This window comes from Periplaneta americana, chromosome 16 (genome assembly GCF_040183065.1).
Source record: "Periplaneta americana isolate PAMFEO1 chromosome 16, P.americana_PAMFEO1_priV1, whole genome shotgun sequence".
Classification (NCBI taxonomy): Eukaryota; Metazoa; Arthropoda; class Insecta; order Blattodea; family Blattidae; genus Periplaneta; species Periplaneta americana.
The window spans coordinates 188511361-188539141 of NC_091132.1; the positions used below are offsets into that span (position 1 = coordinate 188511361).

The 27781-nt window shown below is 35.6% G+C and overlaps 2 protein-coding genes across 6 annotated transcripts in view; one reads left to right on the forward strand and one right to left on the reverse strand.

Annotated features, from left to right (window-relative positions):
• LOC138692255 (inositol-tetrakisphosphate 1-kinase-like) overlaps positions 1-12737 on the reverse strand; it is a 40618-nt gene extending 27881 nt beyond the window's left edge. Inside the window, exons 1-6 of one of the 4 annotated variants that reach the window (XM_069815411.1) lie at positions 12354-12452; positions 12086-12257; positions 11622-11741; positions 4368-4392; positions 4184-4282; positions 3967-4111 (exon numbers count right to left, since the gene is read on the reverse strand). In XM_069815411.1, coding sequence (XP_069671512.1) covers positions 3967-4111; positions 4184-4282; positions 4368-4392; positions 11622-11716 — 364 coding nt within the window. In that variant the 5' untranslated portion in view covers positions 11717-11741; positions 12086-12257; positions 12354-12452. Of the gene's footprint in view, positions 1-3966; positions 4112-4183; positions 4283-4367; positions 4393-11621; positions 11742-11999; positions 12022-12085; positions 12453-12597 lie in introns of those variants that run through there. The other 3 variants (XM_069815413.1, XM_069815410.1, XM_069815412.1) reach the window with 3 other exon arrangements.
• On the forward strand, positions 10766-26785 carry LOC138692257 (protein FAM177A1). 2 transcript variants are annotated; one of them, XM_069815417.1, is made up of 4 exons: positions 10766-10904; positions 13311-13469; positions 16481-16645; positions 23255-26785. In XM_069815417.1, the coding sequence occupies exons 2-4, from the start codon at positions 13344-13346 to the stop codon at positions 23372-23374; spliced, it is 411 nt and encodes a 136-aa protein (XP_069671518.1). In that variant the 5' UTR covers positions 10766-10904; positions 13311-13343; the 3' UTR covers positions 23375-26785. The 2 variants fall into 2 exon arrangements, with proteins under 2 accessions (XP_069671518.1, XP_069671516.1); XM_069815415.1 differs by lacking the exon at positions 10766-10904 and adding an exon at positions 13063-13199.
• Positions 26786-27781: the final 996 nt, after the last annotated feature.

The following is a 27781-nucleotide window of genomic DNA, read 5'->3' on the forward strand; positions in this document are numbered from 1 at the left end:
TAATGAAGTATGCCCCACTGAATGAACATTTTCAATGTACAAAAATGTGTTAAGGCATGCACGTAATTGTATTCTGTAAGTATATCTAAAAGACTGCTCTTTTTAATAAGGAAAGTTATTTTGTAAAATTGATAAATTTTTTAATTAATAACTGAATTATTAAAATTTAATGCAGTACAACCTCTATTATCCGTGGTAATGAAGGGGGTTGACTGAACGGTTAATCGAAAATCGGATAATCTGTATCATAAAATATTTTCGTAAATTAAGGGAATAATATTTGTACTGTTATAATTTTCTCTGTGGTCTTACGTTTAAGGGGTTAGGTACAGCTTACAGCAGTAAAATTTTTGGAAACATTCAACATTTTTTTCCTCCATTACTGTATCTTGTAAAATAATGAAAATTGGTATGTGTAAAACACTATCCTTCTGCTATATGAAGAAAAAAATTACGATAAAAAATTTTTTTTTTTCAAAATACAAATTTCACTATGCAATGATGAAGCATTTCCCTCATAACTCATAAACTTGTTAAATTTTTCATGTTCTCTCTCTTTTATTTTATTGCTGAAACTCATGTTTACAATATCATGCTCTTTCAACTACATTCCTTAATAAAAAATATTTTTTTATGTTGTGTTGGATATTTGACCATTTTTAAAAATGAATTTATTTTTTATCATATAATCTATCAAAGGTAGAGAAGTGATTTTGCAACATATTGTAGATATGACATGCATAAATACACACAAAAAATTTAATCACAGAACGTTGGATACTTTTTGAGTTATGAGGGAAACGCTTCATCACTGCACAATGAACTTTGAATTTTGAAAAAAATATGTAAATAATTTTTTTTAAACGTAAAAACATGTTTATGATATAGCAGAAGGACAGTGTTTTACACATACTAATTTTCATTATTCTACAAGATACAGTACTGGAGGAAAGAAAATGTTGAATATTTTCAAAATTTTACTCCTTTAAGCTGTACCTAACAAATTAACATGCAAGGTAGTGGATCAGAAGTTCACTCATTCAAGTCTGGTTGTAAAAGGGCAAGCTTGCAATGGCTGTCAGCAAAAAGATAACAATAGTAGAGGTCTCATATTGTAGATTTACATACTTTATACACTTTATCCTTGATTTTTTTTTATTAAATAGCGCATAGTTGTAACACCAATCTCGTATTCTGATGCGAGATGAACCACAGTTTCTCTTTTTCCAAACTACTCAATTATTTGCATTTTTGTTGATACTTAGCACAATGTTTTCTTTTGACATTGTGGAGTACATTTTATATAGAAGTTGAATAAACCAAATTGTGTAAGTGTAAAGGCATGTAATAACACTCTCTAGAAAAAAATTCGTGCTAAAATAACGTAAAGTAGTACTTCATATATTTCTGTAGCAAAAAGAAAAAAAAGAAGCGAGAGACAGTCAGATAATCCGCCAATCGGTTAATATGGTGACTGATAATCGGGGTTCTACTGTAAATCTCTTCAACATGTTAAAATTAATATTTTTCATATTTTAACAATAAAAAACTTAAAAAAGTCTACTTCACATATTATATAAAAAGCCTAAAATGAACGCTCAGACAACTTAAAAATCAGAGCCCTACTCATGAGGCAACTAAGCCATCAGATAATAGTATAGTGTGGCTAGTTCCTTTCCCCTTCCGATGTATACATTGCTGACACATTGAACTAATCAGACTTGAGAATAAAAATTAGCAAAATCTATAAGTTGAATACAGTAGAATTCCTCGTATCCGGCAACTGTGGGACAAAGCCAGTGCTGGATAACTGATTTTGCCGGATAATTGGAAAATACGTTTACAGGTTATATAAAGACATATAATTGTACTACACAAACAATTTTTTCCATTTTTAAATTTAGTAATTTTCATATAATGTAGATTTTTGGTGTTCCAAATAACTACTTTAGTACAATTCTTGGCATCTCTCAGTGCAGTCCCTACCCGGAGATCCGATTGAGGGACTATTTTACCTCCGGAGAATTTTACACTGAGGGACTCCATGAATATAAACAGTGAAAAATATAGTGGGACTGCGTTGGTGATAATGCAGCTTATGTGGGTACCTCTTTGTTACTCGTTAGCTTAAACAACAAGTTTAAGCCCCCTTACCACGACAAGGTTTGTGTTACCAAAGGCTATTGTGTTACCAAACCTATATGCACATAGAATTATTCCAATTCAGGAACAACTAAGTAAACTAAAAGAACTCCAAAAGGAAATAACATTTCAATGAATACCTAGTCATTGTGGTATACCTGGAAACGAGAAAGTCGATAATATTGCAAAACAGGCAACATATTTGCAACCAAGACCTCTTCGAGTGATATCTCTATCCATTGCTTTTGCTTCAGTAAAGTCTCATTTTACAAACCTATGGATCAACAATTGACTCTCTTCTGACAAAGGAAAAATTTTACAGTCTGTACAAAAGAAACCAAATGACCTGGAAATGTACAAAAACGTGCCCAGACAGGTTCAAACATTTTTAACAAGAGCCAGAACAGGTCACATTGTCACACAATTGTACCTATACCAATTTCACATTTCTGATAATCCTACTTGTCTGTGGTGTAATAATCATGATGAAGATCTGGAACACATTCTTCTATACTGTCCATCCATAAACCACAAAAGAAGTAAATTAAAATCATCAGTACCAGTTGCAGAAGACACAGCCCTGCAGTATATATTGACTACACCCCAACTCTGGCTACTAGCAACAGGCATCTATAATGAACACCGATCAAAATACCCCTCATTTCTCGTGAAAAACAACAACTGAATAGACTTCAGTGGATTATAGTGAACTTTATGTTGTCAGCAAACAGCTGCATACATCAAGAAGATTGATTGATATAATGTAGATATTTAAAAATAAAGTTTTGAAATCGGTACAATGTTTATTTTTAATACTGCATATGGTAATGTACAGTCATCAGTTCATAATTTATTGTAATGCATAATAGCGTAAAAAAATACTAAACATTTTCATAACCTTATAACAATTTTAAATACGCAGCCATGTGACATGAAGAGCAGTATAGTCAATGTTGCAACTGTGAAGATGAAGTAGCTCTTTAACATATCTCTAATGTCTTCTTGTTTATATATACTATCTATCACTCGAATGAAACTTTTACGTGCTGTAGGAACAGAGAATTTCACACTTTCCTATTTAGACTCGTCCAACATCCCTTTGAACAGGCGAGTTCAAGTGGTAAATTTAAAGACATCTCTGGGAATTGTTTGCAAGGTCCAAGTAACAGCTTACCGATCTCCAGGGACATAACGGAGTTTTCTGTCTATGTGAACAATGTAGATAGTAAACAATGTGCGGCATGTGCCTCCTTAAAACCGCAAGTATCCATTATTCTCGGATATGCAATCGAAAGAGAATTGGCGAAAAGTCACGGAGGCTGGAAATCCAACTGTCGCAGAAGGTTATATTCTGTTGCTGTAATAATTAGCGTTAATTGTAAATAATATTCAAATAAATTCAATTTGTCATCTCGTTTTTCAATATCTAATTTATTTTTATGTTATCTCTGTAGGTCTTATGGCCTAGCAAGGTCATTGTGAACATCTGTTCCTCGGAAAAAATCAATACTTTCGCGTCTGCGCACATCTCACAACATACGGGACATTGGCCAAGGTCAGATACAAAGAAAATTAATAATATCAAGTTAGAAATATGGTCGAGCATAAAAAGTCGTATGAAACTCGCCTATTATGGTAATTAAGAAGCTCATATGAAAATTATGAAACTCGCTTGCGCTCGTTTCATAAATATCCATACTCGCTTCTTAATTACCTTCATTATAGGCTCGTGCCGGATACGAGGGATTTTACTGCAAATTCATAAAGGGGAAAATTTTCATCACCAGTTTGGTGTAAGTGCCTTGAGCTACAAGAGTGACTCACCTTCCTGCTCCAGGTCGCTGTTGTGGATGATGCTGTATGACCGGTACCGGTCCAGCAGATTGCGCACGTTGTCCAGGGGGTCAATGATGGCCACCTCAGGGTGGTCGCGGATGTAGTGCTCCACCTGCGAGATCATGGTGTGGGCCTGCACAACACAACACAATCAGTCATGTGCCCACCGCCTCCATGCCAACATTGCACTCCACACTGTCAGTACCTCAGGATCGCCCTGCACAGCCAGTGCGATGATGTCTGTCAGCTTGTGCAGGATCACTGTGAACGGTCCCTGCTGCTCTAGAGGGCGGCTCAAGTCCAGCTGAAACCGAATGACATCAGACTGTGTAGCCAGAATTACTCAGCGACACCAAACAACAGCAAGGCAAGAGATAAAGTGCATTTACCTTGACCAAATCAAATCCATGTTTCCTGAAATCAAGAAAACGTACGATCAATTCAGGCTACTTTTTAGTATGCAGTAACAAAACCAACATGTGCAGTAATGTAACACATTTTGTGCAGTAATAAAAAACATAACAAAATGCGTGAAAACAATAGTCTAACATTCATAAAAATGTATATTATGTAAGTTACTTGATTAGGGTAACCTACTTCTGATCACAAAAATACAGGAGACTTGGTCACGACAAATTATATTGTTGTTGTTTTCTAATGCCAGGCGTTTGACAATAAAGTCATTTGACCTCTTGCACTCCAATATTTTTCAAAGATATTATCATGACCAGCCACTGAAGCACAGATTTTGAGGTGTTCCGAATCCATTTCTTGGTTTGAGTTGCACAATGGACAGTTAGGGGACTGATATATTCCAATTCTATGTAGGTGTTTGGCCAAACAATCATGGCCTGTTGCCAATCTAAATGCAGCTACAAACGATTTTCGTGGTAAATCGAGAATTAACTGTGGATTATGATGCAGAGAGTTCCATTTTTTCCCTTGAGATTGTGTTATCAAATTTTGTTTGTTCAAGTCTAAGTATGTAGATTTAATAAATCTTTTCACAGAATAATACGTAGATTTAGTAAAAGGTCTGTAAGTAGCAGTGCTGCCCTTCTTTGCTAAAGCATCCGCATTCTCGTTTCCCAGGATTCCACAATGGGATGGTATCCATTGGAATACAATTCTTTTATTGAGTGATATTAATTGAGAGAGCAATTTAGTTATTTCTGCTGTTTGAGATGAAGGTGTGTGTTTAGAGACTATTGATAGAATTCAAATTATTGTTAAAACACAGCATGTAGATTGATTCTTCAATATTTATCCTAGGTACTTCATAAACACTGAAGCATACACTTATCTGACAATAATTTCAAATGATTTATATAAGCAAAAATTGCATTTTAAAAAAATCCGATATAAGTCATATAAACCCAATTTAAATTTAAAAAAAAATCTTCATTTTTCTATATATACACTTTTAACACTTATATATCACTGATTGAATTTTCAACTTCTTTACCATGTTAATATTTAGGATTTACCTTGGCTGACTAGTTTCGAAGTCTTGTTCTTCATTGTCCAAAGCCTAATGGAGATCCCATGCTATCTTCTGGTTTCCTGTTGTGGTGGGATGTGTTCATGATTGCGTCGAAAAGGGTGTGTGTTTTGAAATTGAGTTGAATGTGATGTGGGTGTGTTTTTATATGTTTATAAATTTCATATTGTTCTAGGGAGTCAAGTTTCTGTTTTTCTGGCTGCATGTGTAGTAATCGTATTTTCATGTCAGTGTCTATGTTGCTGTAGTTGTGATTGGAGTTTGTGATGTGTTCTGCATAGGTTGAATTGTTGTGTAGTTTGGTTATGGCTGTGATATGTTCTTTGTAATGTGTTTGAAATGATCTTCCAGTCTGTCTAATGTAGAAGTCGTCATTGCAACTGTTGCATGCTAGTTTGTAAACTTCTTGTTCTGTATACAATGTTTTAGTTTCTTGAATGATGATGTAATCTTGTATGTGTTTTTGTTTTCTTATGTTAGTGTGATATATTTGTTTCTTTCCTGTGTTTGTGTGGCGTTTTCTTGTTTGCATTTAGTCTTTCTTACGATGTTGTCTATTATGTTGGGGTTGTATTCATTTTCCTGTGCACTATGTATTTGATAATGTGTATTGTTTCATCATTATTTATTTTTTTAAATAATTATGATTTTTTTACACTTAAAATCGATTAAATCTCGATGAACTGATTACAGGATCCAGTTAACTCATCAAAATTTTTAGTCAATCAATAGCTCTAGTAGTCACTATAGTGCAAAGACTGACAAATTTGGATAGTGTTGTACAACTTCGGTATTATTGTCAGACCATCGGATCTGTGCACCTTCAGTGCTGTCATTGTTCTTGGTAAAGTTAACACTTCTACTCACTCCATTCCACCAGCTTTCCTTCCACCACGTCAAACTGCAGGCCACGAACCTTGCCGAATAGATTCCATCAAACAGTGTTATGTCTCTTGAATATTGCTTATTAATAATGTGAGGTAAATTATTATTTATTAATAATTTAATTTAAGTAGGTCTAATGACGCTGATTGACTTTACGATTATTTGAAGATAATTATATGTTTACAGTGGACATATTTTGTTGGTTAAATAAAAATTTATTTTATTTATTTATTTATTTACTTTTTTATTGCTAGTAAGTTAGAAATGAATACAGATTAATAAATACAATGAAAGATAAACTAGCCCACTCCTGACTCGTGCTCAGGAGGGGATTCCAATACAGACAAAAATAAAATTAAAATTGAGAGTGAATACAGATTAAATAGTGTTTAATATGTTTAAACCCAAACTATATATCCAATACAATTTTTTTTTATTTTTGTATTAATTTGGTGAGGATTCGTGGTTGAAATATTATTGGAATAAAATTTGTTTAATAATCTGAGACCTTGACTCATGCTATGATAAAAAGCTGCATTGGTTTTACATTTTGGTTCAGACAAACGCAGAGAATTCATATTTTTAGTTCTATATTTATGTATATAGGCCTACCTTTCAAAGTTATTAAAATTTCTATGAAAATATTTTAATATAATGCATTTGTTTAATGTTGAAAACTTTGAAATGTTTAAACAATTCAGTTGGATAATCTTTCTGCTTTTTTAATCAAAGTTTTAATACTATTTTCTGTAGTAAAATTAACGGATAAAGGTTGGATTTATAAGTTCCACCCCAACCTATAATACCATACATAAATATAGAGTGAAATAATGCTAAATAAATTACAAGTAAACAGTTAATTGACAAAATATTTCTTAGAATAACAAAGTAACATAATGTTTTACGTAATTCATTACAAATATAATGAATATGATTATTCCATTTTAAATGATTATCAGTAATTATACCTAAGTATTTAACCTCATTAACTTCATTAATAATTGAACAATTGCAATTTATATCGGAACAATGAGAATTATGCATTTTAATTTGTAGTATAGATGAAATTGGTTTATTACCTTTATTACTTAAATTACGTGAATGGAATCTATTTCGTTTTTAAAGAGAAATGTTTTCGTCATAAATACTTTTCCTTCACCTCATTATCTTATTTTGTTAGGTTTGTAACGTGATCCTGAAGTCCTAATAAAATTATAAAATTGTAGGAATGAATGAACACATAGTCATGTACCCTCTTTCTTTCTCATCCGGGCTAGGGACCGGCTAAGTTACTACATGGTACGAAATTATTTATATATTTACATACTATATAACATAATATAGTGATAATGTGCAGGAGTTCTAATTTATGCTTAAGAAAATATTTACATATTTACAAAAGACCAAGACTTGTATTATGCATGAAATTACAGAGGGCATACCCCAAACATATCTGAATCTGAGTCATTACTATTGCTGTTGCTGATAACAAATCTAGCTACTTCCTTTTCTATTAATCTGTAACGTTTCTCTCCCACCTTGGAAATTTATTGCTTCTCTCGCAACCTTCAATAATTTCTTCAGAGTCGGAATTTCTTTCTGTATGGTATAAAATTCTTGTATCTTTCTTCTTAAAATACATCGGTCCACATCATCTACAAGAATTAAAGGTTTCCTTGGTCTGTTCTTCTCTGGTGATTTTACCTTTTCATCTCCTGCACAGACTCCCTCTCTCCTGATTTTCTCTATTAGGCGCTCTGACCTGCCTATATAAATTACATAAAAATGTTGTACTGTATCAGTATTAGTTAAGTAAGTAATTTTAATACGTAATCAATTGAAATAAAATAAGCCTCACCTGTGATCGCAGCTGATCTTATCGTTGCTTGATTTATAGTAAACAGATATTGACCAGTTTGTTTCTCTTCATCGAAAAATGCTATTACATGCTTAATAATATTTTTTTTGAGAAGTTTTATATGATATTCTTATTGAATTTGGTATTCCCAAGAAACTAGTTAGATTAATTAAAATGTGTCTCAGTTAAATATATAGCAGAGTTCGTATAGGTCAGTTTCTGTCAGATGCATTTCCAATTCACTGTGGGCTAAAGCAAGGAGATGCACTATCACCTTTACTTTTTAACTTTGCTCTAGAGTATGCCATTAGGAAAGTCCAGGATAACAGAGAGGGTTTGGAATTGAATGGGTTACATCAACTGCTTGTCTATGCAGATGACGTAAATATGTTAGGAGAAAATCCACAAACAATTAGGGAAAACACGGGAATTTTACTGGAAGCAAGTAAAGACCTAGGTTTGGAAGTAAATCCCGAAAAGACAAAGTATATGATTATGTCTCGTGACCAGAATATTGTACGAAATGGAAATATAAAAATTGGAAATTTATCTTTTGAAGAGTTGGAGAAGTTTAAATATCTTGGAGCAACAGTAACAAATATAAATGATACTCGGAAGGAAATTAAACACAGAATAAATATGGGAAATGCCTGTTATTATTCTGTTGAGAAGCTTTTATCATCCAGTCTGCTGTCAAAAAATCTGAAAGTTAAGACTTTATAAAACAGTTATAGGCCTATTACCGGTTGTTCTTTATGGTTGTGAAACTTGGACTCTACTTTGAGAGAGGAACACAGGTTAAGGGTGTTTGAGAATAAGGTGCTTAGGAAAATATTTGGGGCTAAAAGGGATGAAGTTACAGAAGAATGGAGAAAGTTACACAAAGCAGAACTGCACGCATTGTATTCTTCACCTGACATAATTAGGAACATTAAATCCAGACGTTTGAGATGGGCAGGGCATGTAGCACGTATGAGCGAATCCAGAAATGCATATAGAGTGTTAGTTGGGAGGCCGGAGGGAAAAAGACCTTTAGGGAGGCCGAGACGTAGATGGGAAGATAATATTAAAATGGATTTAAGGGAGCGGGATGTGAAGATAGAGAATGGATTAATCTTGCTCAGGATAGGGACCAATGGCGGGCTTATGTGAGGGCGGCAATGAACCTCCGGGTTCCTTAAAAGCCAGTAAGTAAGTAAGTACCACTCCGTGCTAAAGTAGTCATGTTGAGTTGACAACACTGGACTGCAAGTGCAAATAAACTGTCCCGCAAGAAGGCTCAGAATTGTGAGTAGTGGGGGAGAGAGGCAGAAAAGAGAGAGACAGGAATGCAGGGAGAGAAATGAATTACCGAGGCTCAGAAGGAATTAGTGTTCAGTTCGCATATCTTACGGGCACAGATCTGACAGTCCGACAATACAACTGGCTATTGCAATCTGTGCATGATAAGGAAATGAATCATGAAATGCTTTTTTCCCCCTCCTCCCCCTGATGAACCTTGGCTACATTTATCTAGTCACGTCATATTGGAGTTCCGAAAATCCTCATCAGTTAAGCCTACATCAAGAGGATCTGCATGAGTTTGATGCACCATCAGTCCAAAAAGAATTATTGGACCTTTTTTTTTTTCAATGAAACAATAAATGGTCAAGTTTCGGTCCCCTACGGCCACTTGCAACAGACTCCTAACGAATATTCACATGTTTATCACTGGGATTGTGGCGCTGGAAATCAATTTAGAACACTTTTCAATTTTTATTGTACAATATAAATGCAATTATCACTACAATGACACAATAATTCTTGCAGATAACACAGAAACAACTTCGGAACCGTAATTAACAGTCACAGTTTCACTTCACTTCCACTAGATGACTCATGAGTTCCAGCAGACGCGTAGCAGGGATGCCAATATCGGCAAACGAAATGAAACTGTGAGGAATGTTACAACAAGTGTGCTGAACGTTAGGAATGTTACAATAGGTGTGCAGCACGTTAGGTTAGGTTAGGTTAGATTAGATTAGGTTTTGTTAGGTGTGTAAGATAATATGAATGGTTACCACAGTTGGCGACACTGCAATCATTCTCCCACTCCACCTCAAATAACGTCACAACGACGGAATAGGGCCGCCTTCTTCCTCCAAGTACGATGATTTTCCTATATAAGTAAGGAACCTATTTAGGGCGGGTTGGGTGTTACCACAGCTCTCCCAGTGATCACATTGAGTTTCTACTACTCCACACTACAAAACTAAGGTATTTTCAGTGTTTGTTTTTAATTCCCAATACTGGCAATACATGACTGAAGCTTCACCCAATAAATTCTAAAAGATATGTAAACAATATGCTACTCCCTCTTTTTCCGAGAATTAATACCTGACGAAAATACCAAAGGTTATATTTTCATGCAGGACAATGCAAATGCTCACACTGCCCATCGTTCTATGAGAAAATTGCGAAATGACAGAATAATTGATTGACTGCTTATTTCACATATCTAAATCTATATGATTCTTATCTTTGGGGAATGTTAAAAGATAAAGTGTATGCAATCAATCCCCACATACTCGAAGAATTAGAAGAAAATATTCAATTTGTAATTTAATTCAACGGGTGTTCACTAAGGTGTTAGGCTTGTCGAGAAGCAGTGACATAATTCTGAACACCTTTTGTATATAAAAGGTAAGCTTAATACATCCAAATTACTTCTTGGTTTTCGTACAACTCTAAGGTTCTCTGCAAATGCAAGGTGATTACAGTAGAATTGCCGTGGAAGATGCAGCACAGACAGTCCCATCTTATGTGGTAAACCCGGTACCACATATTAACTGTACAGCAGTCCTCGAGTAGTGATAAAGCAGTTACAGTTACATCTACTACCAGAAACGTAATGTATGTGCAGATTTAATGATATGAAAATTACATCAATTCATTACTACATACAACAGGTGAATAGTTCCAGATTATTCTAGGAAAATATTGGGTGCCGGAAAGTAAAACCACGTGCTTAGTACTCTATGCTATTCGTACTACGCAATTGTTAAAGAAAAAAATGGTGTCTCCTTTGGTCTAGTTCTTCTGTAGAATTAGGCTACCACATTTTGAAATGAAAACAATAGCCTAATTATCATTTTGGAATGGGCAACCTAAATTTAAAATCAATTGTAACTACAACGATATATGACGGAATTTTTTTTTATGAAAACCAATAAATTATTTATCATTTCCAGCAATACTTGTTACAGTCAAAAGACATGTGTGTCGAACATGTGGATGGACCTATATACTATCTCAAGCCGTACGATAAGTCTATGTAACTCACTCTGAATTAACCGGCTATTTAAACAGAAGCTTAACATTTTATTTAACTTAAGTTTTTTTTAGATGTTATCAACTTACTTGCAGACGCTGTTAAATTCTGTCCAGTTGAGTTTCTGGCTCTTCTTCTCGGATATCCAATAACCAATCACTTTGGATGGCCTGTCTTCTGCCATCGTGCCAGCTGCTCGTTGTCATGTACTGTAACACAGGTGTGAATCACGTTTCCAGAATATCTACCGAACATGCATTGAGCAATATCAGCACAAATAGGGAGAAAAAGAGAGATTAGATTACAACGTTGTCATTTATGGCATGTTCCCATCTTCGAGGAAAACTGAGTTACCATTTCTAGTTTCTTTCTTAACGTGCAGATATTTACGGAAATGTACTTATAGTCATTATTTCTGAACGAGTGTGACAAGAATAGTTTTATTGTGTTACCAGTAGGCGACTTACAGTTATTCATTCTAGCAGTAATAAAAATCCTACTTCGTATCCCAAAAGCGTGGCGGAAAATTTGTTCTACTAGCTGGTATACATACCACAAATTTCACGATGAGTCACCCCATGAAGTCTATACCAACAATAGGCAGAATAGTGGCAATCAATCTATAACCTCACTTTGCCTTATCTCAATTCGAACAAGATAAAAACAGAGGAAGCATTTCACAATTGATGTTGACCTAACGATAGGAAAGCTCTTGACATTCCAATCTGAAATCGAGAAAGGAAAGGCGAAAACGCACGAAACGGTCACGTAAAAATGTCACATAATTACAAAATACCAGTTTTAACAGTCATGACTTGCACCTCTCAAATCACACGTGTTCTTCCCCGACACTAAAAACAATAACAAAAATACGCAATATTAGTAATGTCCCTCCCATCCCACAATTTGCACATAGCAGTACTACGCTAACTTTTATGTTAGTTGTGATCTTTTATTAGATATTTTAAACAAAGATACCCAAAAATGGATATGAAGAATTGTCGTCATATTTCATTAATTTTTTTAATATTTATAAATTTGCCATAATAATCCAAAATTGCTTACCAAAATTTCCAACTTTTCGTTTCCGCACTTCACTTTCCAAGCACGCAACTTATAATGAGTATCGATGCAAATACACTGCACAAAGATGATAGATTAATAGGTTTAAGAGAAAAGTTCTCGATGCCCCATTTTCTCATGAAATAATAATCGCTTTGCTGACAATACTTTTTGGATTACTGTCATTCATTCCTTGTATTCGTTTCATGTAATTTGATTAACTTTTCGTCACCACGCCCACAAAGCTGTTGCACATTAACGAATTATAAAACTATCGAATATCGTGCAGTACATGGTGATTGTTGTCAACGTTGTCAAAAAATATTCGTTCTCCGAACCACAAAACATCCAAATCAAACGTTGTACGTGATTTCTCTCCTCAACGGCTATACAGTACACTGCAGTTCGATGTTTACTTTCGCAATAAGGGCGTGACATAATATGACACCATTCGGAATACAAGTGTAACGAGATTTAAAACTAAAGTGGGCAAGTGACCTCAATTTATTAAAATGGAATCTGGTGATTGTGGAAAAGATAGCAAACTATCGTTGCCGTTTTCAAGTATTTTCGACTCCAACAATCAAGATAGAACGAAAACACAAGTAAGGTTATACATGCTAAATGAATATAATATGTACAATATTTACAAATGCAGAGGTTATGTTCTTCAGCATGTTTTAGTGACGTTATGCGCTGTTATATTTTCTTTATAGGTAAACAATACTACAGATGACAATTCTTGTAATATGAGCTTGAAAAAGGACAAACCACCCAGGAAGGTTATACACTTCAGTGATGGAACAATTGAAGAATACAGCACTGATGAAGACGAATCAGACAAATCAGCCCGAATAACAAGTGAATTGAACCCGGTAATGTAATCATGGATACCCTATACACAAATACAAGGCGAATCAACATGTGAATGTGGCATAGAAATGCATAAACATAATGTGTGTAGGTTATTAAGTGAATCGTAACTCCGTATCCCACATTTAGGCCTATATGGAAGTTTCAGAGTTTGAAATATTATGGTTATTTTATCCCTCGGAATCATTGTTTTAAAACCTAGACTTCCACATAGTCATTTAGGCCTATATGACCCAGTTAAATCTCAATCAGTTGCATTTTTTTTTTAGTTTAAAGACTTGTGTGCTTAATTTCGACATATTCTAAGGTTAAGTGGCCTTTGACCCTCTGAATACGAGGATGTATTTAAGCAGATTGAGGGAACACGTTAAACAATTAAAAATTATAGAAATGAACAGGAGGATAAACGATAAACACGAAATCTCCAAGAAGAAAAATGATTTTGCTGCTAAAGTTAAACATTAATTTACTTAGTTAGGCTTATGTGTAGTGGGTGATCATATTATTAGGGCCACTTGATAAGTAAGATTTTCAGTGGAGTTAAAAAAACCAAGACTCGATTGTTTCCAGTTTTTCTAACTAATGGCGAGTACTTGCCTTCCGTCATTCACCCATATATGCCAGTTGTGTAGAGCATTTTACCGACAGAGACGTTACCCAAGGTGCGCCATAGGAGGCTAGTCTATGCTACACCCACGATGGAATGATGGAGATTTGTTCGGATGCCAAAGAGGAACCAGAACTTCTGGAGAAACCCCTGTGTATCTGGACCCTGGGATTGAAAGTTAGAAATTGGGGGTATACAGGGGATCGAACCCGGGTCCTATAAGTCCAGCGTTCTAATCATTAGATCACCGAGGTGGCGTGTTTCAAATTGTTGAAAGTGACATATTTTATTACTGAAATGTGATATCCGATAAGAAAAAGGGAAACGTAATGCTATTTCCAATAGGCCTATAACAATCGGAAGATAAATTGTCTGATTTTCATCAAGTGGCCCTATCACCAGCTACGTTTGTTCATAAGCAATAAACAAAAATTCATAAACAAATCGCATTACCTTAACTTTCATTACATACTACAACTGATTACTGGACTATGTGGTGTAAGCTTACTTAGCAGTTGTCAGACAGGTTTCTGTATTCTGATCTGAATACTTTGCGTAGAGTATTTAAAATATGGCAATGTTTGAATAGACGGCACTCAGATACTCGTTAGTCATTTGTTTATCTGCTTCTTAGGTCTTATTTCTACCACCAGGCCTGCAAGAAACGTCCACCATAGTCAAATGAGCGAATTTGTATTTTTGGTCCAGGGAAATACTCGTCTTTTATTTATTTAGTTTTCATAGTTTACCCAACAACAACAAGGGTAAACTACTTACAAATAACAAAAAGGTAGCAATTAAAAAAAACTTATACAAATTAAACTAAATTGCATATAGATTGGGCTTTTTGTACTATGGCAGATATAAATGTACTTCTAGAACTAAAAATATCACAATTGTTAAAATACTTATTATAATAGTAACAGCTTCTATATAATATGGTATTGTTTGTACTGTAATTTGTCCGGGGACACCTTAAAAAAATGTTTTATTACTATAATTAGGAACTTCAAATTCGACTAGAGTGATTAAATGATTACAATACATTCATTTACAATTGAATGAAGGAACATGACGTCGTAAATAACCCTACGTAATTTTAAAGTATTATAATTGTACACTTTCATGAGCATAGTATACAAAAACAGTTAGTATTCTTGGACGAGTATTTTCATTAGACCAAAAATACAATATAAATAGTGTATAATAAAATATGCATATTTTCCCTGGACCAAAAATATATTACAAACTGATTAGAATCACACCTAGTAACAAACTATTAATTTTTTTTTTTCAGAAAGGAGCCACTGTGTGAACATAAAAATGACCTATGTAACGAGTACCGGGTACTAGGAAACTACCAAAATTAATTAACACTTAGCTTAAATCTACACCATACGACAAAATAATTACATAAAAATTAGCTATTTTGACTCTGGTGGATGCGTTTTGCGTCCCTTGCAATGGAAAATAGAAAGGCTCGAAATGTTTCTTACACCTCTGGTGGTAGAAGAGAGAAACATTGCAATGCGCAACGAGGTTAAATTGTGGTGTATTCAAACATTAGGATCTGAAATGGTGGATAAATATTACTTTTATAGACCCTTTAAAATTCGCAGTGTATTATAAATTATGTTTATGCTCGACCATGCCGAAATCTACTAATTATACATCTGGTAGCAGTCCTTTAATGCATGTCATTAAAGTACACCTACTCATTAAAGTACAGGTCTTCAGCCAATGATAACTCAGCTTACATGTGTTCAGCCAATGACAAGTCAGCTTTATACCGTTATAAAGCCGCAAGTATCGATTATTCTCGGATATGCAATCGAAAGAGAATTAGCGAAAAGTCACGGAGGCTGGAAATCCAATACTGTCGCAGAAGGTTATGTTCTGTTACTATGATAATTAGCGTTAATTGTAAATAATATTCAAATAAATTCAATTTGTCATCTCGTTTTTCAATGTCGAATTCAATAATCAAGGTTATAATATTATCAAGTTTAACGGGACTACGTCAAGGTCAGTGACATTATTGTTCCTCGGAAAAAATCAATACTTTCACGTCTGCGCACATCTCACAATTCACGACCTAGAACAAAGTCACTTCCGATCTTGTCAGATACAAATAAAATGTATACATCTGAATACCGGTAATTTCAAGTTAGAAATATGGTCGAGCATAAAAAGTCGTATGAAACTCGCCTATAATGGTAATTAAGAAGCTCGTATGAAAATTATGAAACTCGCTTGCGCTCGTTTCATAAATATGCATACTCGATTCTTAATTACTATCATTATAGGCTCGTTGCATAATGTACTATTATAATTCACAACTCACAAACAGAAAGCGTGTTATGTGTAGGTATGTCTGTGTGCTTATTTTTTGAGCTTTTCTTGCAGAGGACACTGTCGTGGGGCCCTTGGATATGGTACCAAACAGCGAATGTAGGCAGTAAATCACTGCAAGTGTGCGACTTCTTGGGGGAGCATCTTGCCAGCTTCTTTGGTATTACTACGCCGAAGTACCAATACGAGATCGACGAGTATGACAGGATCATGGCTGAGGTACGGAACTGAACATTTACCTGTGCCATTTAACGTTGTAGTCAATGGCATTAAGTACCCAGTCGGGTCAATCTGCAGTTTCCTATTGCCACTTCCAACAGACTCCTAACGAATATTCACACGTTTATCAATGGGATTGTGGCGCTGGAAATCAATTTTGAACACTTTTATCACAGCTGCGACACATTTCAAATTTTATTTTACAATATATATATGCAATTATCACTACAATGACACAATAACACAGAATCAACTTAGGAAACGTAATTAACAGAGTCGCAGTTTCACTTCACTTCCACTAGATGACTCTGACTTCCAGCAGATAGGTGTAGCAGGGATGCCAATATTGGCAAACAAAATGAAACTGTGAGGAATGTTACAACAGGTGTGTAGCACGTTAGGTTAGGTTTTGTTAGGTGTGTAAGATAATTTGAATGGTTACCACAGTTGGCGACACTCCAATCATTCTCCCACTCCACCTCAAATAACGTCACAACGACGAAATATGGCCACCTTCTTCCTTCAAGTACGACGATTTTCCTATATAAGTAAGGAACCTATTTAGGGCAGGTTGGGTAGGACCACAGCTCTCCCAGTGATCACATCCAGTTTCTACTACTCCACACTACAAAACTAAGGTATTTTCAGTGTTTGTTTTTAATTCCCTATACTTGCAATACCAAATTCAAGATTCACCCTAGTTCGTTATTTGTCCAACAGAATGTATGAAACAAATGTTGAACTCCACAGTAATAGCACAGTCTAGTATATACAGTCACGAAGCTTGAGTTTATGAGGGTACTAGGAACAATAGACTGTGCAGGTACTATTTCGCATTTTCTGTAATGAGGCTATAGTAGTGATCCTAGTGGTTAGCAACTATCTAATAATCCGTGGCGCTACAGCCCGTGAAGGGCCTAGACCGACCAGCCGGCTGCTGGCCTCACGCCCACATGTCGAAGCAGAGGTGGACGATCATCCAACCAGAATGGAGGTATCGTGTGGTTAGCACGATGATCCCCTCAGCTGTTATAGCTGGCATTCGCAACCAGATTTCGCTACCTATCGTAGCTCCCCAAGTGCATCACGATGCTGGGTGGGCACCAGTCCCATACACTGGCCGAAATTTCATGAGAAAATTTCTTCCCCCATGAGGACTCGAACCAGCGCGCATTCCGTAACGCGAGTCCTAGACAGGATGCCTTAGACCGCGACGCCACGGCGCGGGACTTAGCAACTATCTATGGATGCATATTTACTACGTATTGAGCTTCACAGTAATAGGCTATTACATTCATATGATTTTCTGTACTGGTCATTTCTATGATTGTACATTATATAGAATATGAATTGATAAGTGTCCCACCACATTCTCAAATGCCAAAAATTCCACTTAAAGATAAATAATCTATTAAATTATGGCCGAGCGACGAGTATGTAGTAGAGATGGGTAAAAAAAGCTAGAACAGTTTATTTGAAATTGTTTCACAATTACAACTGCTTCGATACGGAACAGTTTCGTGCTATAACTTGTTCCAACTGTCCCAAAGGATGTTACACTGCTCCAGTGATCACTTCAACGTTCCACATGATTCCAAGAGATAAACAGTTCAGTTTCTAAACAGTTTTTTTTTTCTTCTTTGTTGTCTGCAAAGGCCACATGTAGTGCTATCATTGACCTCCAATCGAAAGTAGATATAATATTATCCATATTCCACACGGCCTTCGTGCAACAGTAGCCTATGTAGGATCGCGCAATTTAATTGTAGGAATCAAGTTCCCTAATAAATCTGATATTAATTATTAGCTGTCCATTGATGGAGAATATGTTCATGGTGCCCTAACATAGTGTTAATTATTAATATACCGCGAAAAATATCATCGGCTAATGCCATCATTATTAAACTCTCCTAGAGTTATATGCATTATTTTGACTAAAATCGATTTAATTTGAATTGTAGTTATTTACTGTAACCTTAACAGTAACCTACGAAAACTATCTCTCGTCGTCATAATACACTGAACAGCTGATTTAAAGACGATTCAAGGGCTTTGAAACATGTTCCCAAAGCAGATGAGAAGTTGAAACAATTGGAACAGTTGACACTGATGTTGTAAACATATTCTTATGAAACTGTTTCTTTGAAACTGTTACTTTGGAACAGCTTCATTCATGAAACAGTTACAGTCGAAGCCGTTTCTTAAAAAGAACAGTTTATCCCATCTCTAGTATGTAGTTTCTTGGACCTATCTCGATATCTGCCAGTATTAATACTACAATTCTGTAAGTTTTAACAGTCATGTAGAAGTCTTCAGAATCTTTACAATAATGTTAAAAACTAATAGCTCATTTTCCTGATAACTAGGGCATGGATTTCCATCACTTAAAAACTTTGGAAATACGCATGCACTTGTGCCTGGAAAAATACCAAAATATGACATAAAAACTTGGAAATATGGTACAAAGCAAATGAAATATTGTCTAAAAATTACTGAGGAAACTTTTTTTTATTGATCTTTCTACAAAATTATTTTCTGAATATTAATTCCTTGTATTGGCCTAGCAAAATGTTAACTGTATAAAAAAAAAAGATGCGGTAAAAAGGGGTGAAAAATATCCATCATCTGTCCTCTGTGTAACTTATGCTTTTACAACTATGTTAACACAATCACTGACTGTTTACAAATTACTACCTGTCAACAGCGGGGTTGAAACTTATGCATCACATGTTTGAGAGGGGTAAAGGTGAGACCAACTAGCAACAATCCGTCAATATTCCTAACATTTTTCTGTCCTTTTTGTTTTGACAACTTACTGCTGTCGAAATCAGTTACCTTCAAACTTCATTTAACCACAAAATATTCTGAGGAAAGGAAATTCAAAATAAATTAACAAATGCAAACTGTTTAACTTTATAACTTTTTTTACTGCGTTAACTTTTTAGGAAATTATCTTTAGAAGTGTTGAAGAATAACACTTCGAAGCCAGGTAACTTCCTACGAAGTTAACACGGTAAAGAAGTTGTAAAGTTAATCAGTGACTATAAAAGTGTATATACAACAATGAAGACAAAATCTCTTGTCGTTATTGATACTAAACATGTCAATAATACTTGAACTGTTACAACAATTATAATATGACCAAAAATTATGTTTTTATACCAATTTTTGGTCAAATATGACTTAATGCTAAAAATATGCATTTATATGTCCAATGAAACTGTGCCATCATGTTCATAAAAGCTAGATATGTGTTTAATTTAACTTGAGTTGTAAAAAGAACCAGGATAAAAATATGACGTGATAGAAATCCAAGCTCTAGTTATTAATATAATATAGTAGGCCATATAAGTTTTAGGCCCGTAACTCACTACAGCAAGAAATATGTAATGCGTTTGTCGAGCTATTGAAAGATGCTTTCTTTTATCACGGAGTAATGCTCGAAATAAGGCAAAACTGGCATTGGTTGGCTAGCGATTTGTTTTTAAAACATAGCTACGTACCCTACCACCTGTATTTCCCAGTCCCATAGTAACCTAACCTAATTGTAGTCTATAAAATTTATATTACTTACTTATGGCTTTTAAGGAACCCGGAGGTTCATTGCCGCCCTCACATAAGTCCAACATCGGTCCCTATCCTGAGCAATATTAATCCAGTCTCTACAATCATACCCCACCTCCCTCAAATCCATTTTATATTATCTTCCCATCTACCACTTGGCCTCCCCAAAGGTTTTTTTTTCCCCTCCGGCCTCCCAACTAATACTCCATATGCATTTCTGGATTCGACAATACATGCTACATGCCCTGCCCATCTCAAACATCTGGATTTAGTGTTTCTAATTATGTCAGATGAAGAATACAATGCGACAAGTTCTGCATTGTTTAACTTTCTCCATTCTCCTGTAACTTCATCCCTCTTAGCCCCAAATATTTTCCTAAGCACCTTATTCTCAAACACCCTTAACCTCTGTTCCTCTCTCAAAGTGAGAGTCCAAGTTTCACAACTATACAGAACAACTGGTAATAGAACTGTTTTATAAATCCTAACTTTCAGATTTTTTGAGAGCAGACTGGATGACAAAAGCTTCTCAACCGAATTATAACAGGCATTTCCATATTTATTCTTCGTTTAATTTCCTCCTGTGTGTCTTTTATATTTGTTACTATTGCTCCAAGATATATGAATTTTTCCACCTTTTCAAAGGATAAATTTTCAATTTTTATGTTTCTATTTCCTACAATATTCTGGTCATGAGACATAATCATATACTTTGTCTTTTCGGGATTTACTTCCAAACCTATTTGCATACTTACCGACTCCATATAATTGAATATGTGCCAAACTTATACACACATAGAATTATTCCAATTCAGAAACAACTAAGTAAACTAAAAAAACTCGAAAAGGAAATATTTCAATGGATACCTAGTCATTGTGGTATACCTGGAAACGAGAAAGTCGATAATATTGCAAAACAGGCAACATATTTGCAACCAAGACCTCTTCAAGTGATATCTCTATCCAGTGCTTTTGCTTCAGTAAAGTCTCATCTGACAAAGGAAAAATTTTAGTCTGTACAAAAGAAACCAAATGACCTAGAAATGTACAAAAACTTGCCCAGACATGTTCAAACAATTTTTAACAAGAGCCTGAAACAGGTCACATTGTCACACAATTTCACATTTCTGATAATCCTACTTGTCTGTGGTGTAATAATCATGATGAAGATCTAGAACACATTCTTCTATACTGTCCATCCATAAACCACAAAAGAAGTAAATTAAAATCATCAGTACCAGTTGTAGAAGACACAGCCCTGAAGTATATATTGACTACACCCCACCTCTGGCTATTAGCAACAGGCATCTATAATGAACACCGATCAAAATGCCCCTCATTTCTCGTGAAAAACAACTGAATAGACTACAATGGACTTTATGTTGTCAGCAAACAGCTGGGTACATCAAGAAGATTGATTGATTGATTCCAAACCTATTTCTTTAAATAACTACTATTTCTTTACTTGCTTGAAATAAAATTTTCGTGTTTTCCCTATATAATAAATAAATATATATACATACATACACACACACACACACACACACACCCACACATATATATATATATAATTAAATTATATTACTTGAATTAAAGGTAAAAAAGGTAAAGGTATCCCCGTAACATGCCATGAAGGCACTTGGGGGGCATGGAGGTAGAGCCCCATGCTTTCCATGACCTCGGCACTAGAATGAGGTGGTGTGGTCGGCACCACGCTCTGACCGCCTTTTACCCCTGGGAAAGACCCGGTACTCAATTTTATAGAAGGCTGAGTGAACCTTGGGGCTGTTCTGAAAGTTTGGCAACGAGAAAAAATCCTGTCACCACCTGGGATCGAACCCCGGACCTTTCAGTCCGTAGCCAGCTGCTCTACCAACTGAGCTACCCGGCCGCCCATTACTTGAATTAAATTAAAAAATTAATTGAATTTACAGACATGGCTCTACTGTGTAGCAATATATTTCTCGCTGTAGTGTGAAGACATAAACATTGCTAGCTGTCTCTGCACACATATTACATAGTTCATAGTTCTCGGTGTAGTGTGTTATGGGCCTTAATCTGGGAAATCACTGTGAGTTCACGGATGCAAACAGGGTCAGTAGTAGCTGGTTGGGTGACTGAAACACCGGGAACATTTGCTGGGATTCACTGTAATATGGTAGCCACTAGGCCATCTAAAGGTACGGTCACACGTCGCTACTTTTGCAGCGATGCAGTACAAAAAACTGCGCAACTCTCGTACTGCGACGTGTGAACAACGGTGCAACCCGAAAAGTAGTGGCTGCCGAACCTGCTGCCTGCTACTTTTCCATGCTGCGCGCAACTTAAAAGTAGCGATGTCTGAACAGGGTTCTCAGGGTTGCAGGCGCAGCATTTTTGATATCGGTTTTGTTGAAACTTTTGCTGCGGTTGCAACCAGTGTTACCACCCAAATGTGCCAATGATACTTTTATTGCTTGGATATATTTTAATGTTAAATGTGATGAAAATAAATTATTTGTAACAGTTATTAAATACACAACACAGTCTGAGCATAATTGCTGACGATATAATTCATTTTTTAAATTTTCCGTAGCGTAGTTCCAAACAGGAGGGTTGCCAACATTGATTACGTGAATATACTGTTGGTTATCATTTAAGTATATAGGCGTTTTTAAAAGCTTTATAGTAAAAATGTCAATTTCTGAATACTAGATACGACAGAAAAGCAAATAATAGATAAGGAAGCTTTCGCATGAGTTTCTTAATAAAGCGAACATAACCACAAAATGTATATTGAGAAGTCAACACGGAGATGGGAACCTGCAGCATGACTGTGGCTGCAAAAGTAGCGCCTTGTGTGTGAACAGACTCGCAACCTCCAGTTGCAACTTTTGCAGCACTCGGGTTGCGCAGCACGAAAAGTAGCGTGCAGCGCGCTGCTTTTGGCTTACGTGTGAACACGACACGCAACTTTTCCAGCTGCAGTATAAAAGTAGCGCTGCAAAAGTAGCGACGTGTGACCGTACCTTAAATTAATCTAGTCACTTGTTGGTGGTTTTGCAGGAAGAGGAAAGGCAGCAGAAAGAGGAGCTGGAACTAGGTGGCTGGACAGACGTGCCGATAGGCTCAGAGGGCGCTGTGCAGTCGCCACCCACTGCATACAGTGACACAAACAAGTTCTGACAATACATCACGCAACGACAAAGTCATCCAAATATGAAAATACACCAACACCTGAACAACAAACTGTGTTGTACCGCTGAGTAGCAACTAGTCCTCAGAGTGTAATGTGATTATATTAACAGTTGCTGTCTGTACCTACCTTATTTCTATGTAAAAATACTCACTTTTGCCACACAGTGGCATGCTTGCAAGTCTGTAAAACAAAACAAAACAAAACTGTCAGTGTCACGTTTGTGTATTTATTTAAAAGCTAAAAGGATGAAGCAGATGAAATTTTTTTCCATTATATAAAATGAAATAAAGAAAGAACAACGTTTCGAAGGTTGAATGTACTGTCTTCAGATTGCAGCTTATTACAGATGTTTATCATGATAAATTACTATACAGTTGCAATATTTTTGTTGTACATATTATGAGAGTGATAAATAATTTATTCACATTTCTCTCTTTTTATCATAAACTGAGGGAAATATTTATTGGTGTGGGTGTGACTGAATTATTCCATTTTGCAGTTAAGTGAAGGAAAAAGTCAACTGTTGTGTATATTTTGAAGTAGATTAATAATACAGCCAATTTCGATAAAAAATTTTCTTGAGCGTTGATAAATATCACTTGATAGTTGTATTGAGTTGTAATACTCCCAAGACTTTTAATACAGGATGGTTAAAATAGTTCACAGGCAGAGAAAGAATTTATTAAACATTCTTTGTCTTGTATGGTAACTAGGTATTTTGGTTGATTAAATGGCGATCTTACTCGTGTCAATTGTGTAAGCACGTGCGGCTTACAGCTGTTTCGGTGCTTCTTCACACCATCCTCAGAGCCTACTAGATCTCGGCGTCTAGACATCACCATAACAAAAGTTGACAACAAACACACCTTCAAAATATAAAGAAAACCAACCACCACCACCACACACATACACAACACATCTAACCAACCCACACAACACAAACATGCTGCATTCAGGACAATGGTACACAGATTACTCAACATACCCATGAGCCAACAACACTACAATGAAGAAGTGAACACAATCAAATACATAGCACAAGAAAATGGTTACAACCCAAACATAATAGACAACATCATAAGGAAGACCAAACAAAAACTCAACAAACACAAAAACACAACACAAACACAAGAAATACATCACACTAACATACGAAAACAAAAACACACACAAGATCGCATCCTCATTCAGAAAACAGAAATAAACATAGCATACAGAACAGAAAACACACTACAAAGACATCTCAACACACAAACAACACAAACAAATAAATACAACCACACAGGCGTACACAAACTCACATGCAATATTTGCGACGGTTTCTACATCGGACAGACAGGCAGATCATTCCAAACTCGATACAAAGAACACATTAAAGCAATAACCAGAGGACACAATACATCTACATATGCCGAACACATAACTAATGCTAACCACACATACAGTAACATAAATACAGACATGGAAATCCTACACATACAACCCAACACACTAGAACAATATGAAATATACAGACACACTAAAACACACCCTGATCAAATTCTCAACACACAGATCAATTTCAGAACACACACACTATTTGACACCACTTTTCAACAATCGAACGCACCCACACAACAGGCAGCGAAGTTCGAGATGACGCGGAGATCTAGTAGGCTCTGAGGATGGTGTGAAGAAGCACCGAAACAGCTGTAAGCCGCACATGCTTACACAATTAACACGAGTAAGATCGGCATTTAATCAATTATATATATTCAAGTGTTAAAAGTAGTGTACGAAAGATTCAACATGGAGGTATTTTGGTATTAACGATATATGCGAAATGTATTAAAAAAACTTTATTATATGTATGGAAAATGGAAATCCCGTAATAAAAGTCAAAATTAAGTGAAATATCCGCGAATTTTCGCGAAATGGATGCTAATTCGCGATATTTTCAACAAAAAAAAAATCAGGTTTTATAGAGAATTCGCACGAAAAATGTCTTATTCTCGCAAATAAAACGTGAAAATTTTAATTATAAAATATACATGAACATTTCTAATTATTTCATCAATCAACATTACATGCATATGCCATCTGGCAATGATGTACGCATAGTTTCAGAAAGCAAACAATGGTAATTTCTCTTTCCTGCAACAACTGCCTTCGTGAAATCAGGAGGCAGTGCTGTCACCCCCTCACAGATTAATGAAAGTGAATTATGAATTTAATTAATCTTTTTAGATTTCTTTAGGGAGCGAAATATGCGCGAAATTGCTTGTTTTTCTTTTACGAAATATTCACCGAAATTAAACCGAAAATACCCCCGAAATCAGGATAAAATAATCACCATAAAATCGCACCTCTAATGATAATAGTAATAAAAATATTTGGATCGATAATATTTATATAAATTTGTTTGCCTTGTAATTAACTGAAACAATCTGAAAGCTAATGAATGATTGAAAAACTAAATTAATGTACAGGGTGGTTACAAAGTCCTCTTACTCCCTACCAGAATCGGCAATATTCACACTATTAGTGTCACACACAACGAGTTAAAAGAGAGATTATAGAGTGGCAAGTTGCCATGTACAGCACTCTTAGCGGTGCCACCGAAAAACATGGCAGACATGAACTTAGCGTCTTCCGTTGTATAAATTCGTCTGCTTACAATGTTGTGTATGCGGAGACAGAAGCTATAGGGAGAAAAAAAAAAAAGCAATAAAAAATATATATACCTCTTGTGTGTGCCGCATATAACTGCCATAGCAGAAGAAAAATTACAAATGATATAATTATCATATTACAAGTAAATTTTATGAAGTTAAGTCCATAGTTTTATTAATTAGCAGCATTTGTTTCATGCGTAAATGTGTAACAAACCCCGGCAAACATTCCATGTGTACAGTATTTTTCTTTTCTTGCAGATTCCCTTTGAAAAATGGAACTGGTAAAACAGCAGGTAATAAATATGAAACGAGACAAATTTTATTGTGTCCCTCCGAAGTGTTCACGACACTTCTTGTGTCCTTCCTGCTTATAGAAAAAGCAGATGTGATGTAGCTTATAAAAAGTAGGCCTATTTCGAAGACAAACGATAAACCAAATAAATGGTTCACTAGTAATGAACTTAAACTAAATACGAATAAAACCACTACAAATCCAGTTAAAACCTAATAGCAATAAAATATTAAAATCGTATTTCGACACTGACATCAAAAATTCTGCAAAACTCTCGGATAGGCCGTATTGTTGTTAGTATTTTGACTGAAAGGACATGAAAGAACATAATTATACAATAATAATAATAATAATAATAATAATAATGACAACAATCTGTGGCGCCCAGACAGACCAGCTGGCTGTTGGCCTCACGTTCACATTCCAATAATTACACACTACTGTAACAAAAAGACTAAAAGCGTGTTGGGTCATGTTTTACTCAAGTTGCAAGCTTAGAGGTAAAGACTGTTTACTACAGTTACTTTCATTCTATATCTTATGGTATAATAAATAGTTTTGCAACATGTAGACTGGGAAAACAATTTAATAAAATCATCCGAATCATACTCGTTCATTTTATAGGCAATCTTCCAGGTCGCATTTAAAAAACTTCAGTATATTTGCTGGAACTCTTGAAGTACGTATATGACAATTTTGCTCTGTTAGGTTATTCTTTTAAGCTTCCTTCTAGGAATAACTCAAGTGTTTTAAATGTAGCATACATACTTACTTACAAATGGCTTTTAAGGAACCCGAAGGTTCATTGCTGCCCTCACATAAGCCCGCCATCGGTCCCTATCCTGTGCAAGATTAATCCAGTCTCTATCATCATACCCCACCTCCCTCAAATCCATTTTACTATTATCCTCCCATCTACGTCTCGGCCTCCCCAAAGGTCTTTTTCCCCTCCGGTCTCCCAACTAACACCCTATATGCATTTCTGGATTCGCCCATACGTGCTACATGCCCTGCCCATCTCAAACATCTGGATTTAATGTTCCTAATTATGTCAGGTGAAGAATACAATGCATGCAATTCTGCGTTGTGTAACTTTCTCCATTGGACTCTCACTCTGAGAGAGAAAATAGGTTATGGGTGTTTGAGAATAAGGTGCTTAGGAAAATATTTGGGGCTAAGCGGGATGAAGTTACAGGAGAATGGAGAAAGAAAATGTAGCAGACATAAGTTATTTATTTTAGATTAAGGTATTAGCACGTAAGTCAAATTTTTGACGAAACACTAGGTTTTTTGACTTGAGGCTTTCCCGGCATTTGATGTAGAATAACTCTTCTCGGGTTCTCAGCCAGTTGAGTTGGAGATTTGCTTCCAAGCTTTTGACAGCTAGCTCTGCCATCTTCTTCAGACCATCCCAAGCTGCCCACTAAGATCCAGAACTTGCTGAGACC

Excerpts from the sequence above, each read along its gene's own strand:
- LOC138692257 (XM_069815415.1), top strand. The coding sequence starts at position 13,107 with ATGGAATCTGGTGATTGTGGAAAAGATAGCAAACTATCGTTGCCGTTT. Across the intron at positions 13,200-13,310 it reads AAGATAGAACGAAAACACAA|GTAAACAATACTACAGATGA; the intron begins GTAAGGTTATAC and ends TTTTCTTTATAG. Across the intron at positions 13,470-16,480 it reads TAACAAGTGAATTGAACCCG|AGGACACTGTCGTGGGGCCC; the intron begins GTAATGTAATCA and ends CTTTTCTTGCAG.